The 18,057-nt window shown below is 43.9% G+C and overlaps 1 protein-coding gene across 2 annotated transcripts in view; it reads left to right on the top strand.

The window, feature by feature from the left end:
• Positions 1-662: 662 nt before the first annotated feature.
• Positions 663-18,057, top strand: part of kcnh5b (potassium voltage-gated channel, subfamily H (eag-related), member 5b) — a 36,792-nt gene continuing 19,397 nt past the window's right edge. For both annotated transcript variants that reach the window (XR_004776700.2, XM_027007101.3), the window contains exons 1-8: positions 663-966; positions 2,218-2,341; positions 4,523-4,629; positions 4,997-5,125; positions 6,353-6,471; positions 8,601-8,993; positions 12,416-12,845; positions 17,784-17,983. Coding sequence is in view for 1 of the 2 variants with exons in the window: in XM_027007101.3 (XP_026862902.2) it covers positions 894-966; positions 2,218-2,341; positions 4,523-4,629; positions 4,997-5,125; positions 6,353-6,471; positions 8,601-8,993; positions 12,416-12,845; positions 17,784-17,983 (1,575 nt within the window). In the remaining variant the exon portion in view is untranslated. The remainder of the gene's footprint in view (positions 967-2,217; positions 2,342-4,522; positions 4,630-4,996; positions 5,126-6,352; positions 6,472-8,600; positions 8,994-12,415; positions 12,846-17,783; positions 17,984-18,057) is intronic.

Genomic DNA, 18,057 nt, shown 5'->3' with positions numbered 1-18,057 from the left:
AGGAATAGAGTGTATATGTGCGTGAGAGGGTGTCTGTATATCTGTGTGTGTGAGAGGGAGTGTGTTTGTGTGTGTGTGTGTGTGTGTGTGTGTGTGTGAATGAGAGACAGAGAGAGAGAGAGTTTGTGTGTGCGTGAAAGTGTGTCTGCATCTCTTTGTGTATGTGTGTGAGTGGGGGTCTGACACAATATGTGAAACTATGTCCGCACAGCTTGTCATCCTTCTCTGGAGGTACAGTAAGGCCATCCCCTCATGCGAGCTTGTGCCGGTGACATTTACAGATTCACTTAATTATTCAACACCAAATATTGACAAGTGATTATGCGTCCAGCCAATGTATTAGTTTCTGGCCACGCTGATTACAAGAAAGCAAACATACCTATAAAACAAAATATACGGTAAATGTGGCCTATCGGTGAAACATCAATGACTTAAGGCGTCCGTTCTGTCACTAATTAGCTCGCGTAGGACTTCAGAGTCTGTGATAGCGCCAACGAGTATTGAAGGGCGCGACAGAATTAAACATAACATTATAGTACACCTACGACTTGTAATGCACTCTCATAAAGCACCATGGCGTACCTTTACCACAAGTGCACATTTTAGCTTAAGGAAGTAACCAACACTCGCTTTAAAGTTGCGCTTTGCGCGCGCGTTGGAGATTTCCAGTATCTCCGGCTGTGCGCAATCACGAGCGTGCGCATGCGTGCCATCTCCCAAGCCTGCAGTTGCCCGGGCTCGGAGCGCCTGTGGCAGAGAGGCTTCTCGAGCATCCAGCGTTACCATGAGCCTCTCCGACCCGGCGGCAGATACTCCATGCGACTGTGCCCAGCTTAGAAGAGCAGCGCGACGCCGTCCGCCACTGATCCCGAGCGCGGCAGCGCGTACGCACGATGCCCGGGGGCAAGAGAGGGCTCGTGGCACCGCAGAACACTTTCTTGGAAAACATCGTCAGACGCTCAAGTGGTGAGAAGCGCGTTTGTTTTATTTCTGACGAAGTTCTGGACAGTGGGCTCGATGCTGACTGTTTTTATACTCTGAATGTAGTTGCGGTGCTGGTTGCAGGTTTATTCTGAAGTTTGTGGGACGTTATGTGCCTCGTCTCAACACGACGAGGAATTTTCGCTTTTTAGTTTGAATGAAGAAAAAGAAGTTAGATTTCGTCAGACACATTTAAGTGCGCAAGCTCACACTATTGATTTTCACTGATAGAGCCAAAATCGCTATTCAAACTCTCGCTATCGACCAGCGTGAATAAGAAGTGTTTTTTGTTTGTTTGTTTGTTTTAAATCTCAGAATAAAGTGTTGTATTTATTTCAGACCTAAGAACGCGTGATCTTTTTTTCTTCGGCAGCGGAAGAAGGAATGAATCGTGTACTGTCTGACGCACGTTCTCAGATGCGCAGCCTAAAGTGGCTCTTTTGCGCTGAATTAAATCGAGATTATAACCCGGTCAGCTACAAGAGAATCCTCTAGAATACACCCCAGAAAGGGAGAATTTGATCTATAAATAAGGACTTACCCACTTTATTAGAAAAACCTTCCTTGTACCTACACTCACCGTCCTCTTCTTTAGGCTATTCTCCCTAGGGTGTATTTTATATGCGAACAACTTTAGACTGTAGCCTCTATGCGTAAATGCACAACAGACCAAAAGAGAGACCAGCTCTTATTTTTAGGGCTATTCTCAATGCAGCATTAACACTGACGTGGTAGTGGCCTGGTTGTGGGCGCTGAGCTGGTGCATGTGTACCAGGCACAGCAGTCCTGCCCCGTTCTTTTTACATGGAACAGTGATGTTAATGCTGGGTTAAGAGTGGTCCTCCACCCAAAAAGATGCCCTGTGTTCAGCAACCGACCACGGGTGGAGGCCTGAAGCATGGCTAGCACCAACAGTGGCATCGGGTGGCTTGCAGCCTCTAGCCTGCGTGGGTTTTCTAATGAAGCGACACTTACGGATGACACATGTGCCATCTTGTCTGTTTGGAAACGTTGACACAGCCCACTGCAATAATGGGAGGCTCCTGGCCTAGCTGGAGTTGCAACAAGCACCAGCAGGGGGTGCAACTGCAGCAGCATGTTCAGCTAGCCACCCCTGGGGTTGTGCACACCACCCTCGTGGAAGTGAAGTGAGAGGTGTAGTGCATGGAATTTCATTTTAGTCTCTCTCTCTCTCTCTCTCTCTCTCTCCTCCTCCTCTTTTGCACTCAACCCCAGAGACAAGTTTCCTGCTGAGCAACGCTCAGATCGTGGAGTGGCCAGTGGTGTACAGCAATGACGGCTTCTGCAAACTCTCGGGCTACCACAGGGCCGAGGTCATGCAGAAAAGCAGCACTTGCAGGTGTGTGCGTGTGCGTGTCTATGCATGTGCATATTCACTGAGTAAAGACCTAGACAGGTGTGGGTGTGCGTGTGTGTGTGTGTGTGTGATTGTGAATATTTGACTGAGTGAAGACCCCGACAGGTATATATGTGTGTGTGTGTGTGTGTGTGTGTGTGTCCTTGTTGCTCAGGGAACTTTGTCTTGACCTAAATTGGTTACCATGGAGAAACTACTTCTATATGGGGTCAGTTGGCTTATTGCCTGTCTGGAAAACAGTGAGAAAAGGCATAAGTTAGATTTGCATTCCTCTGTGTTTCAAGCACAGTCATGTGTACGGTTCACCTGTAGTCCTGTAACATAGCAAGTGTGACCATCAAGTGGACCTTGTAAATCAGGTCCGATGAGAGGAACTCTATGCGTCTGTTTTCTGAAGTTTATTTCTGTCATTTTCCAGATGAGTCATGGTGTTGTGTGCTGCGAAGCCTGTGCGTTATTCAAAAGAGATCAAAGATAAATGTGCTGCTTCTTTTCAGACACTCTTGATAAGTGTGAAAGATCAGAGACACTCTCTAGATTCATAGTTAAGGTGGAAGATTGATCTTTAAGGTGGAACTCGCCTGATTGTGGATGCAAAAATGACTCATTAGGGATGCAGGAAGTGTTTTAAGTTGGAGGTGCAGAAATTGGTGTGCAGTGACGTCACACTACAATATGACATTAAGTTTGGTTTTCCATTTAACTGAACTGGATACTGTACAGTATGTCTTGAGATACTGATAATGCAATTGTTAAGTCATCTGTACCACAACCACAGAAGCAGGTGCCAAACCAGTTATAATTAAAAGCACAATGAGCACAGAGCATTAACCTATACTTCTACGCTTTAGACCACCATCTAAAGATTTGCACATTGTGTCTTTTATGTTAAGAATTAGCTACAAACAAATCCACACATCTTATAGGGCAGTGGTTGCTCAGTGGTTAAGGTACTTGACTTGTAATCAGAAGGTTTGTCAGTTCAAGTCCCACCACTACCAAGTTGCCACTGTTGAATTTCTGAGCAAGGCCCCCTAACCCTCAATTGCTCAGGTTGTATTCAGTCATGATTCTAAGTCTGTTTGGATAAAAGTGTCAGCTAAATGCTACAAATGGAAAATAAGCTAACACTGCGTGGTGGAAGTGATTAAAATAACTCTTGCCTTATGTAGACTACAGCACTCCAAAGGTACACTCACAAGTGATGCTGATTAACTCCCTCATGAGATCCAAAATGTCAGTGTGCACATTTAGTAATACCAGATGGGTTGACTGGTGATTAGCAGCAGTGCTAAAAGTGGCTGGTTCAGTAGCTGCAGCTACTGTAGGGCTAACGTCAGCTAGGTTAGGGGTGAGCATCAGTCCACTCTCTCATTTGGGACAATGGCGATGTCATAAGGATTTAACTTGATGGCGCTCCCAGTTTTTGCCGGTTCAGCGACGTGTGGGATTCAGTCATTAGTAACAGTAACAGCACCTCCAAACTCCGTAATGTCTTACTGGGGAAGGTTGGATGGAAAGGTTTCAGGAAAGTTTACAGGGAAAAGTTACAGAGAAAGTTTACAAAAAGAGTTTATGGGGAAAATTGGAAGGAAAGGTTGTAGGGAAATTTTACACGGGAAAGTTACAGTGAAAGTTTACAGGGAGAGTTTACAAGGAAAGGACCTACCTGATCATATTCAACTGAATGAGAGGATTTTAAGATCTTAGATCCTGTAGATGTTGTTCTGTGAATTTTGACAGAGTTTCAGTCCCTATGTGCATATATATTTATTGTTTTAAGATGTATTTATTTTACACATAGAAAGTGATATACATTTATCTTGGACAGTATCAAGAGCTGTGTGCATGTGAACTAAGAGTTTATTTTTATTTTAAATGAAGGATTGGTTTAGTACATATTCCAAAATAAGAGTTATACACTATAGTTAAAAATAAATATTTTGTTGTGATGATAGAACAAGGAACAAAGGATCATGAAATAAGACTAAATTAATGTGTGTACTGTGACTCGTGGGTGTTTAATTCAGGCTGTGTGTTAGTAAAATGCTTTGCTGTTTCTTTCTGTACTTTGTTTCTGCATGCACAAGGATAAGATCTTTATACCATGCTCTTCGCCCCCACCCCCCACCCCGGACCCCCAACATATGCCTCTCTCTTTAGTTTCATGTATGGTGAGCTGACAGACAAGAAGACCATAGAGAAGGTGAGAGAGACGTTTGACAACTATGAGTCCCAGTGTGTCGAAATTCTGCTGTACAAGAAGAACAGTGAGTATATTTTGATGGCCAAACTGGTTATTTGTGGAGTTTCACACATACCATTTCTTTTTGACACAGAGCGCTGATCATGATGTATTGCGCATCAGGAACCACCCTGGGGTGTAAAAGAGTTCAGTGATATGCCACAGTAATTTATCAAAATAGTTCTCGGACAGCTTTGTCAGTGATTAGTATATATTGGTATATATTAAGTTAGTATATATTGGTGCATTTTTTTTATATTTACCCCCAAAATGTTTTTCTTTTTTCTCTATCTATTTGTTAATCTCATTGACCTGTGCTTGAGAGAGTATTAATCCAGTACTGAGACTTCCGGCAGGTGGTTGATGTTCTCACTTTTTCTGTCTCATTCCAGGAACTCCGGTGTGGTTCTACATGCAGATTGCACCAATCAGGAATGAGAATGACAAGGTAGTGCTCTTCCTGTGCACGTTTAAAGACATCACTGCTTTTAAGCAGCCAATCGAGGATGAGAGTAGCAGAGGTGAAAACACACACACATAGACACACGCATACATGCATACAAGCACACACACACTTCTACCTACTTAAACAGTTATGAGTATGTGTATGAGTGTATAGGATTGCATTAATGTTTATGCAGATGTTATATTAAATGAAGTATGGGCATAGTTGTGTGTGGTGAGTTTATCTTGTCAAACCCTTCATGTTAGTTATACACTGTCCTTTGGCAAGCAAATTAACTTCCACATGAATATATGTGCATGAATGTGCATACACACAAGCACACACACACACACACACACACACACACACACAATCATAGTGAAGTGTAAGACAAGCAAAGTGGAGTTGCTTAGTGAAACACTGGAGGAGGCACCAGGGACAGAAGCTGAATCTGGTTTCATCACTGACGTGGGCCTTCTCATCACCATAAATAACATTTAAACTCAAAAAGTCAAAACCTTATAAAAGATTATATAGTTTACCCAATGGACCAAAGGTTTTACAGAGGCAAAAAATGAACCCGCCTGTGCTGGGAGGAACTGGCGACGTTCCTTCTCTTTCCTCTGCCTCTCCACCTCCTCTCCTTTAAGTTCTTTTGAAACATCTCCTTTAATCACTGAAGAAGGGCATAGAGGGAAGGTTCCATCAAAGGGCTACGCTCCATTCTGTTATAGTTGTCTGTACTTTAAAGCCAGCTCAGCACTAAGGCATGTTCACTCCCTCAGGCCAACAATAAAACAGTTTTTCGAAATGGTGCAAGGCTCTGTTGGATTCAGGTGGTATTTGGAAGGGTTTTAAGGAACAATGAAAGATCGACTTTGAAGTTGAAAGTGTCTTCGTTGAGCTAGTGCCAGAGCACAAAATAAAAGCTCTTTACCAAAGGCAAAAGCAAAATAAAAGCTCAAAGTTTGAGTAAAGCAGTACCATAATGGAGAGGGGCTCAAGCACAGTGCTCACCAATCTAGCCTCCTAGAACCACGAGCGACCCAGTCGACACACTAGTTTTGATCTTGCCTCGGAAACACTTGAGCCAGGAAATTAAAGAGGGGTGCAGAGTGCATCTCGCCTGACCTCAGACTCTGGAAGCTAGAATCAAAATTGACAGCTAAGTGCTGTATTTCAGCACTCTGTTCAAGGACCTATGCCACAGATCAGCGGTGCACAGCACGACTGGGATCTGAACCTGAGTCCCAGTAGACAATACGTGCCGGCTTGAGGTTTTATCGGTTTCCTCCTCGTGCAGGTTGGACCAAGTTTGCCAGGCTCACGCGCGCCCTCACCAACAGCAAGAGCACCATTCAACAGCTGGCCCCCATGAACAAACCTGACGTCAGCTCACACAAGCACTCTCGGCTCGCGGAGGTGAGCGTGTGCACACATCATCAGCCCATGCAACCTCCTCATGTTAGTTCCCATATAACAGACGTGAGCATAAAGTATTTTTGGAATGAATCAATTCCAGGAGCAACACATACTTGTGTAACTACTTGGTATATACCAATAGTTTATGGTAGTTTAACTTCAGACACATGTAGTTTGCACATTTATACAAAGACAAGAAACATTTGAAGCTACTTTTCTCCTTAGGTATATGATCTCTGAATGTTATAGTTGTATTTGTTTTGATGTAAAATGTATTTAGACAAAGTAATTTTGTAATTTCATTATGAAATTTTTTTTTCTAGTTGCATATTTTACTGGGCAAAACATACATGCAGTGAACATGCAACTTCAGATCATAAACGTCTTCAGCTTTGTCAACAGGAGTCCTGTATATAAAGAGTAAAGAGTCCTATTCCTTCCTCATGTGTCATTACTCCACCATTAAATTGAATAAATAAATTTGTAGAAATAATATAATATGTAGAATAAATGTTTTCTATGACAACTTACGATGATGCACATACATATAGCATTGTCTTACACCACTGAACGTCCATCTGTTGCAAGGACAAACTTGTAACAGAACCACAGGCATGCGTGCGTGAGAGCGTGCTCACACACACCCAAGGACGTTGTTGTAACTGAATCACACACGCCCTCCCCAGACCACCGAGGTACTCCTGAGCTGTAGCTGCAGCAATCATCATGAATAATTTACACTTCCCCTTTCTTTCTCTCTTTTTTCCTATTTCCCTCTCTCCCCTTCTTTCTCCCTGTTTCTCTCTCTTTCTCCCCTTCTTTCTCCTTCTTTCTCCCTGTTTCTCCCCTTCTTTCTCTGTTTCTCCTGCATTCTCCCTGTTTCTCATTCTTTCTCCCTGTTTCTGCCGCTTTCTTCCTGTTTCTCATTCTTTCTCCCGTTTTCTCATTTTCTCCCTTTTTCTCATTCTCCCTTTTTCTCATTGTTTCTCCCCTTCTTTCTCCATTTCTCCTGCTTTCTCCCCTTTTGTCATTCTTTCTCCCCGTTTCTCATCTTCTTTCTCCCTGTTTCTCCCTCTTTGTCCTTCTTTCTCCCTGTTTCTCCCCTTCTTTCTCCCTGTTTCTCCCCTTCTTTCTCCCTGTTTCTCCCCTTCTTTCTCCCTGTTTCTCCCTTTCTCTCCCCTTCTTTCTCCGTTTCTCCCTCTCCCCTTCTTTCTCCCTGTTTCTCCCACTTTCTCCCTGTTTCTCATTCTCCCTTTTTCTCATTCTTTCTCCGTTTCTCCTCTTCCTTCTCCATTTCTCCTGCTTTCTCCTCTTTTCTCATTCTTTCTCCATGTTTCTCATCTTCTTTCTCCCTGTTTCTCCCTCTTTCTCTCTCTCTCATAGCTATAATGAGCATATGGGACTTTCGTATGTTCTTTTCTGGTACGCTGGCTGGACTTGTGCAGTCTTGGTAGACTTTTTCGCCCGTTATCCGAGGGGCTTTGTCAAAACTGAAACCCTTGACAGACATGACGTGAAAACATTCATTTTCTGCAGTGTGTAGGTGGTGTAAGCGCGCTCGCTATTGTTGTGTAGGCTACATGGGTATTCAGCGAGGAGTCTCAGTCTTTGTAATGAGGGACAGGAGGAAGAATCCCATATGCTCTTGAATTTTTTCAGTGCTTATTCCCTTGTTATAATGTTTCATGTCCTATTAATAGTGATTAGGTTCTGATACTCCTCTGATGGGTTGTCATGGTATAATGCTCCCTCAGTAACTGTCTCTGTAACACATGCTTCTCCCACTCTCCATCTGTTCAGTTCCCTTGTGTTTTTAAGTTATGTTGCTCTCTCTGTCGCATTTCTCTTTTTTCCACTTCTCTTTGCTTCCTCTCCTGCTCCTTTTCATTTGCTCCTAGAGCCATCCCTTCTTATCATCCTTCCAGCATGCCATTTCCTGTCAGTGTGCACCATTTCCTGTCAGCATACCATTTCCTGCCAGTGCACTACTTCCTGTCAGTATGCCATTTCCTGTCAGCGCACCATTTCATGTCGGCATGCTATTTCCTGTAAGTAAGCCGCTTCCTGTCAGTGCGCCATTTCCTGCCATTTCCTGTCAGCTGTTTACCTCTCCCTCCCTGCTCCGCCAGGTCCTTCAGCTGAGCTCCGACATCCTGCCGCAGTACAAGCAGGAGGCTCCTAAAACCCCTCCACACATCATCCTGCACTACTGCACCTTCAAGACCACGTGGGACTGGGTCATCCTCATCCTCACCTTCTACACGGCCATCATGGTGCCCTACAACGTCTCCTTCAAGACCAAGCAGAACAACGTGGCCTGGCTGGTGGTGGACAGTGTGGTGGACGTCATCTTCCTGGTGGATATCGTGCTCAACTTCCACACCACCTTCGTGGGGCCAGGAGGCGAGGTCATCTCTGACCCCAAGCTCATCCGCATGAACTACCTGAAGACCTGGTTCGTGATAGACCTGCTTTCGTGTCTGCCCTACGACATCATCAATGCCTTTGAGAACGTGGACGAGGTCAGTGTTTTGCTGGGTAGCAGGGACAGGTCTGTTTGCTGAAAACTTGAAATCACTGAACTGAAATTAAGGCCCAAACTCCACAAACAATGAAAACTTTGTAAGTTATAATAGCTTCAACGTAGTAAGCAAGAGTCAGTATAGTCATAGGGAGTTACTGGTAGGTAAAGTTAATAATGAGTATGCTGATATAAAGTGACATTTGGTAGTGAGATGATCTTCTCAGAAACATGCAGATTAAAAGTACGTTCCTGTTGTCAGACTGCCGTTTGTCTCAGACTGGCTTAATTGCTGCTCTCTCAGTTCTCAGCCAAAAGAAAACCTCAGGATCGGTGCATTTCTGGAGAGATCAGTACATCTGCAGATTATTTGTTGCTTCATTTTGCAGATGACACTTCCTACCTAAGAGAAAGTAAAACAAAGAAATAAATCTGTAGCAGGACTGAAGTAAAATCGAGACCGTTTTCCGTCTTGCTCCCAGATGGTGGAATGAACTCTCACTTGCTGTCTGGACAGCAGAGTCCCTTGCAGTCTTCAAACACAAACTGAAGACCCACCTATTTGCAGAATATTTAAAGGACAACTGACACTGCTCCCATGTTGACTGACTAAATTAGTACTTATTGTAGGGTACTGTTTATTATGTTGTTTAACAAACTCTAGCACTTATTGTTTATAGCACTTATCATTGTTTAAGATAGACCTTACGTATTTTGTACTTCTAGGCATCAGCATTGATCCCTGTATTCTATAGTATTCTAGTTCATTGGTATGTTGGATTCTAACCTACTGTACTGTACTAGGATATATTCTATGAGTCAATGACAAAGCACTTTTGTAAGTCACTCTGGATAAGAGCCGTAAATGTAAAATGTAAATGTAAATGAAATGCCAGGAAAGGAAAAGTGAGCTCATGCACACAACAAGCAAGTTTGTTTATATGTTATGAAGTTTAGCTCTATTTGAATTTTATGCAATTATAAAACGGTCCCCAGAAATCTGGTTTTTCACACAGCTTTCATGCCAGTCAATCAAAGGGCTCTTGTTTTGAATACTGCTCCATTTATGGAATCATTTCTCAAAAGCTTTGCAGTCTGGAACTGCTCTGTCAAACTGCTCAGAGCCAAACAGAAGCCAGTGTCTAATCAGAGCGAGCTACATGATAATTGGTCCACTCCCAACCAATCACCGGAGCTGATGGTTGAAGCGGGTGTGTCCTGTGCTGTGTACTGTAATGTGGTGTGTCCTGTAGTGTGTTATAGTGTATCCTTCACTCTATGATATTATGGTTGGACCAGCCTGAGGTGACAATAATAACATAATAATAATCCAAATATCATTATTATTATTATTATTATTATTATTAGTTGCATTTATATAGTGCCTTGTGCTCGTGATATTTGGTTTTTGGGGAAGAACATCCTCTCTGTCCACGACTTTGACATTTCTGGAACAGTAGAGGATGGTGCACCTGCCTATCTGCTGTAACATTTCCAACATCTGCCGTAGAGGTCACGTTTGCCTTAGCTCTGGTAGCAGGAGGCACCACCAGCAGACCTGCTGGCCTTAGTGTCAGCATCACTAGCAGACATGCAGGCCACAGAGCAGGTGTGCAGGTTGACATTAATGGTGGCGGCTTGTCTCCCACAGCAACCCGGGCATAAGGGCAAAAGCATTTCCTCAGGAAAATTTTATGCAGTGTTTGTTTTCCAGACATCATTTGATTTTGAAGTTCCCGATGTGGTTTAATGTCTGTAGGAGCTCAACTCAACTTTTCGCATGTTATTCAGAAGCTGAAGGGTTGTTTGAGTTGAGGGTAAATGTGTATAATTTGTTCCTGTGGGAAGTCTGTGATCAGAGCCTTAAAAAGCAGAACAGGGAGATACATGAACACATGCGTATGCGCGCACACACACACACACACACACACACACACACACACACACACATATATACTTTAGCGCACATAACAAAATCCTTATTTTAAAAGGAAGCATGAATAATCTAAATATGATAAGTAACTCTTAAACTTACATATACAATATTTAGCAGCCATTCTTATCCAGACCAAGTTAAGAGGGGTGCTGTTGTCTACCTGGAAGTGAGTGTTTTCTTTAGTTCTCATACATTCAACTCTGACACGTGCTAAATTCGAAAATGAAAAAGGAAATTGCGCTTTTATTTTTAGCTCATGAACTTTTCCGTCCATGTCAGGTAAACTTCGGTATGTTCTACCACAGTCATGAGTACCCAATTATTCGAAGGAGACGAGGGACACATTCGCACACATCGGGTCTGTATGTTACCATGCCACTTTTCTCCATATCACAGTTAAATATAGCACTGCCCCGTCTTTGGTCTCCATTCCACTGCGTTGGGTTTGCATTGCTGAAATATGAACAGCTGAAAGCTGCAGTCTAATTGCCACATTATTGGTGAATCAGTGAGGGAGTCCTTCACCAGCACTGAACTGTGACGAGGCTGTTCTCAGTACTGGCTACGTCACTGGATTTGACACAGACTGATCTTTTAAGTACCGCTCAGTCAAAAGTATTTTTCTTTCTTTCTTTTTTTTTTTTTGTTATGAGTAATATTTTGATTTATTTGTTAGTGTTGGTCTGAATCTGTTTCCGTTCCTCTCTTCAGCGCCAGTACTGCATCTGCCCAGTAAGATCGTGGGGTGTGAGGCTTCTGTTGTATAATTGTGACTGTTAAGTGAGTGTGTTCGTAATTGAAAAAAAAAGTTCAGCCTATTATTTTAGGCTTTTGATAATGACCAACAAAAAGCGTAACGGGGATAAATTAATAACAAATCTTTCATTCATGTTTTTATGTGCCAAACCATAAAGCGGCAAAAGATTTCATAGAATTGCATAAAATTGTAAAATCATAATGACTCATGCAGTTTATGGTCTCCGTGGTAATCAGAAGTGAAAAAACAACTTAATAAACAGCCTGGATGGCACTGAGTGCACTGTAAAGCGTGTCCGCTGGATGATTGGATGAGGCAGAGCAGCTGCAGGCTTGTGTGGGGCTCCACTAGCTCCCCTGGTGGTGCAGTGGATGCAAGCTGGCAGTAACCCTGAGGTCATGGGTTCAAGGCTCAGGGAGCATGTGTAGTGTCATAGCAATATATATATATATATATATATATATATATATATATATATATATATATATATAATGTCATTCTGGAGACAATTCTTTGCCAATTGTGGAAAATGTAAACAGAGTGCTAGTACTGCAGATGTTCTTAGATTAATCTAGTTTTGCTCGCCAGTACCAAACCAAAAACAGTTGGCAATGGATGAGTTTTACTCCAATACCGTGCAGTACTTTGACTGCTCAGTCTAAAAGCAGTAGCAGTACCGGCTAAGCGGATGTTACCACGGTGACGAGCGCCCTCTCTCGCTCTCTCCCAGGGTATCAGCAGCCTGTTCAGCTCCCTGAAGGTTGTGCGTCTGCTGCGTTTGGGCCGCGTGGCCCGGAAACTGGACCACTACCTGGAGTACGGCGCCGCCGTCCTGGTGCTGCTGGTGTGCGTGTTCGGTCTGGTGGCCCACTGGCTGGCCTGCATCTGGTACAGCATTGGAGACTACGAGGTCATCGACGAACTCACCAATACCATCAAGACGGACAGCTGGCTCTACCAGCTGGCCACCAGCATTGGGTCCCCATACCGGTACAACGCCAGCGGTTCTGGCCAGTGGGAAGGCGGCCCAAGCAAACACTCGCTCTACATCACGTCCTTGTATTTCACCATGACAAGCTTGACAACCATCGGATTTGGAAACATCGCGCCCACTACTGATGGAGAGAAGATTTTCTCAGTGGCCATGATGATGGTGGGATGTGAGTGTCCATCTCTTTTCCTGTATATGTGCCTGCTGTACCATACACCCTGATCAGCTTATAATTCTGTTCTATTCTATTGATATCAAGCAGAGGGAGATATCGTTCTCTGAGGTGTTAGGATTGAGGGGCTTTGAAATACAGCGATCAGATCGATCTCAGCCCCTTCAGAGCACAAAGAGGAGATCAGACACCAGGCAGGACAATCAGGATGACCTCTTTTGACATTCATCCCAATCTCTATTTCTCTGTCTCCCCTCAGACACACACACACACACACACACACACACACACACACACACAGAGTGAGATCGATGGCCTGTTTAATTCGATCAGTTGATTATATGCTTATATAGCTTGGTCTGCTGAGCAAGCTAGTTTGAGTGCGCACACACACACACACACACACACACACACACACACAGTAAAGTAAAACATAAAATTCATACAACACTACGCCAAGTTGGAAGGTTGGAATACATTCTTTGGAATACAAGCATGTGAGAGGTATTACGCTTTACCCACAGGTTTAAAGAGCCCCCTCACCTCTGTGGCATCAGCTAGGTGCTAACGGCACGAATGGCAAAAGTTGACTCTGCAAGCGCCTGATCCCTGATCACATGTCCAGCACATGTCCCAGCTCTGGGTGTGTGTACTCCACCTGTGAACTGACCCCTGGTTTTGGCAATGACGAGTTAGTTCAGGACACGTGGGAGTCGGGGTGTTCGATGAGGTGTAGGTACGCGGCTCTCCCAGAGGTGCATGTTTCGCCTCTTCTTTCAGTTTCTTTCAGTCCAATTGCAAGTCAACATAATTAGTATGTATGGCTGACCTGGCAGTCATTTTATCATAAGCAATAAGTGATGGGACTAAGAAGATATATGTTGAGAATGTTGCACTCTGTGTACAATTCTTTTTCGATATTTTAGGATTTTAGACAACTATACTATAGTTTTAGACAAAGTAGACATGTAACTGCTGCCGAGACAGGTGTGAGCCAGTAAGGAGGGGCACCACGCCAGGGTCAGCGCATGAGATGCCGTGTGTCTGTCCTGATCATTTCTGCTGTGCTTTCCAAGCAGTGAAGCACTCAGGGGAACACCGTCCTGGTCAGCTCAACTGGACGTGGCGCTCAAGTAGATCAGAGGTGGTGGGTGGAGGGAGAGAGGGTGAGGGAGGAGCAGCAGGAGGAGGAGAGAAAGAAGGAACAATGGGGGAAAAAGCAGAACAAAGAAGGTGGAAATGTATCTGCATCACAGCTGTTTATATCTGGAAATGGAGGAATTTGTTCTTTCTCATTCAGTGAACAGACATGAGCTACTGCACAGTCTCAGTTAAAAGACATAATGCAACGGTGCAATAATCCGATGGCGTAAACAGCAGGATTTGGTGTGATTTTACAGCCCGGGCCTCCGATCCCTCCGCAAGATCAGAAGCTCCGTTTTGTTACCGAGAGCAAACATCATGAATAGATCACAATGTACCAGAGTTGGTTAAGACCACTGCCTAATAAAAGATTGTTTAGTCTCGATTTAGAATGATGGAGTTAGACCTACAAGTGAAATGTTTAATGTGATGACTTAGTTACAATTATTACATTACCTTTATGAAGACGTTTATTACTCTCTGATGAGTGTTTACTTCATGAAGCAAGTTTCTATTGTTTCATGTCTCTGTTCCCCACCACAGTGTTGTGTGCAGTCTGGCACTAGTACATATCAGAGCACAGTGGTTTACCACTGATCCATCATGAATTACTGCATAGAGTTCTATGCATATGATTTCTACGGCTGGTGGGCTTCAGCAAGTGGCGGAACCATCGGAACCTGGCCCAGTCCGGTCAACCAGCACACATGGCTACTTGTGAAGGCTCCCCTCTTGTGATCTCCTGCGAATAAAGCCACTGATGGGCATCCCTTTTGTTTTTGTTTTAAACGCGAGAACATGTATAATTACCTACATCTGTTATTTGGAACTTGGCAAGAATTTGCAGTGGAGAACAGGGGGAGAAAAAAAGTCCATGTTAAACATTAATCAGGGAATCGCATTTACGTTTTACGTGTATTCCAAAAATAGCGATTGCAAGAGACAATGTAGAATAGAATAGAAATGTTGTGACTATTTAGTTAGACCACTGCGAAGATTAATCTGAGTGATGATATTGGCAGGGAAAATGTATTTTCCATGAATAAGAGCATGAATATGTTCTCCTGATGGAAGAGAATGACAGGATTCCATGATGGAGCATATGCATGTGACGAGGAGTGGCCTGTGTGTGTGTGTGTGTGTGTGTGTGTGTGTGTGTGTGTGTGTGTGTGTGTGTGTGTGTAGCCTATGTGTTGGCTCCACCAATGCTCTCAGATCCTGTGCCCTGTGCCCAAAAGCGGCTCAGTGGATGCTCTTCTATATGTTTAACCTGTAGGATTTGAATGATGTTTGAGTGAATAGAAACAGATGTACGTGTCTGTGGGTGTGTGCCTGTGCACACTTGTGCTTGCATGATATGTGACTGTCATAATGATCCTCTAAAGTACCACTAACTGACAGTAACATGGAGATTCCTCGTTGCTTCTTTCTGTGTCAAGTGTCTGTTATCTCTGCTGATCAGTGGAGATGGACTTACTGCATCATATGGATGATGCAGCTATAAGGTGCAATGAGGTAAAAATGGCTCAGCCCGCAGTTTCTGCATCATTAGTGGAAATCTGCACACGCGTGGCTAATCCTCCACCTGTCTGCGAGCCATCGCTGGTTCTCCATGCACACACTGACGCAAGGGGCGGCAGGTAGATGACGGCTGCAGTAGCATTTCCTCCATCACGACACAGAGGGCTCGATGATGGCCCAGCTGGACGCGGTTTTGAAGCTCCGTTAAGCAACACCATTTACAGTGTCGTCGTCTGACATCCCCTTGCAAGCTGTTTATTGTGTTTGCCAAGATAAGTCACTCTCAGTTCCCTTCTTCCTCATTCTCTCTCTCAATCCCCCCCCCCTCTCTCTCTCTCTCTTTTTCACTCACTCTGGCTCTGCTAGCTTGGTCCTTTTAGACCTCATTATATGCTGTTTATACATATCCCCCCCCGAGAGTGAGACGGTGACTTCATTATAGCCTCTCCACCCCCTCCACCTTCAGCTGCAGGTGCTGTCACACACACAGCGCCCTCAGCCCACTGTTGACTCCTCCTCGCTAACCTTACGTTAATGTTTGTGCAACACTGCCATAATGTTTCCCCCCACATCCGCCTCACGTTTGTCTGCACTGACACGATTATCAACTCAGCACAGCACAGATGCTGCTCACATTAATTATGTCCAAGAACAGTCTGCCTGCTGCTTATGGTTAGAATGTGTAGAAGCCTGTCATAGTGATAAAATGACGATTCCAACTGCTTAGCCAATGAGTGTCTGTTAAAAACCTGATACATTTCATTTGCTTCGGCTCAATTAATGACCTCAAACGTCATTCATCAGCAGTCATAAAACATACATAACAGTGACCTGCTGCTTGCATAAAAGTTAGAAAAGTATAAAGCTTAGAGCTAGCTGGTTTCTTATCTGCCTTTTTTGTCTTCTCTATTAGTCAGCATTGTACCTGTCAGATCCATCAGGATAGCCTATAGGTAAAAAATTACCATTTGGCCTACATTGACATTTGAATGTACTAAATTCACTATTCACATGTGAACAGGTTGCTGTTGTCCTTTAATAGACGTAGCTGCATCAAAAACCGGGAACCTGCCGAATGCTTCATAAAACGATACATAAAAAAATATTTTATGTTTCAAACTGATTTCATTTTAAGTAGATATTGTAGGCTAACTTGAATAACATCCAGATCTAACGATTCTTATAACAATTCTCAGCTTTTCAGTTCATTAGAAAAGAAGACTTTCCCTAAACCACTGAAAGTATCCTAAACTACTAACAGCTTCTAGCCGTAAAAATGGAATCCGATGCTTAACTTCACTTCCCTTCACTCCGAGAGTAAGGGAGCGACAGAGGACCTTTCCTTGCGTAGCTGACTGGCCCTTAGCTAGTTAGCGAGGTCATTTTTTTTATGGTTCGTTGTCTTTTTCACACTGTCTCACTCTGTTTCCCTCTATCCCTCCCCCCCCCACCCACACTCTCCATCTCTCGCTCTCTGTCTCTCTCCAAATGGTGCAGTACTGCTGACTCAGTCTGATGGCAGGCTGTGATCTAAATCACTCTTGCTATTTCTTTCCGCTCCTTTCTTTCCCCGTCTTGCGTTCTGACCCCACCCCTCCATTTTCCACCTCTTCGTCCTCCTGTTATTGGTTGTCACAAGTGGCACTGCACAGTTTCTAGAACTATTTTGGGTGGGGTTGCTATGGAGAAGACTGCGTGGTACTGTAGTAACGCATTTGAGAAGGCAGCGGAGAGGAAGTTTACATAGTCACATGTTCCTTCAGATCAGATTAATTAAGATGTTCTCTGCAAGGCACATTTGACCACTTCTCCCTTTTTAAAGACTTTACTTCAACATTTGACCCCTCTTAAAGACTTGACCTTAACATGTAACGCTAAGTGTCTCTGGTGTTTTTTGGCAGAAGCTTGATTGTACCATATTTGGATTTTGGTGAGGGGTCATCCACTGTTTGATTTAAATACCAAAGACCCAACTTTACTGGTTTAAATATCCAGTACCCAACCTTACTGGTTTAAATACCAAATACCCAACTGTACTTTTTTAAATACCAAAGACCCAGACTTACTGGTTTAAATACCAAAGACCAAAACTTACTGCCTCATGTCTGCTTTGTTCCTTGTAGTTTCCACTTTCTATCTATTTTTAAGGACTGTTGTCTCTCCTTGTCTCTGTGACTCTCATGGCCCACATCTGTCCTATACTCTTGTCTCTTGTGTATCATCCTGAATTTCCCTCTGGGGATTAACGGTCCATCTCTTCATCTTCTCCAGCTCTCCTCTACGCAACCATCTTTGGTAACGTCACCACCATCTTCCAGCAGATGTACGCCAACACCAACCGCTACCACGAAATGTTGAACAACGTCAGGGACTTCCTGAAGCTCTACCAGGTGCCAAAGGGCCTGAGCGAGAGAGTGATGGACTACATCGTGTCCACCTGGTCTATGACCAAGGGCATTGATACCGAGAAGGTGAGACCAGGACTGGCACAGAGAGGCCCGGGTACTCTCCCAGCTTCAGGTTTAGCACTGGGAGTCAGACGTGT

The sequence above is a fragment of the Electrophorus electricus genome, chromosome 12, assembly GCF_041902795.1.
Source record: "Electrophorus electricus isolate QZ-2024a chromosome 12, ASM4190279v1, whole genome shotgun sequence".
Taxonomy (NCBI): Eukaryota; Metazoa; Chordata; class Actinopteri; order Gymnotiformes; family Gymnotidae; genus Electrophorus; species Electrophorus electricus.
Note: the sequence above shows the minus strand (reverse complement) of the source record. Positions and strands in the feature narration are given on the sequence as shown.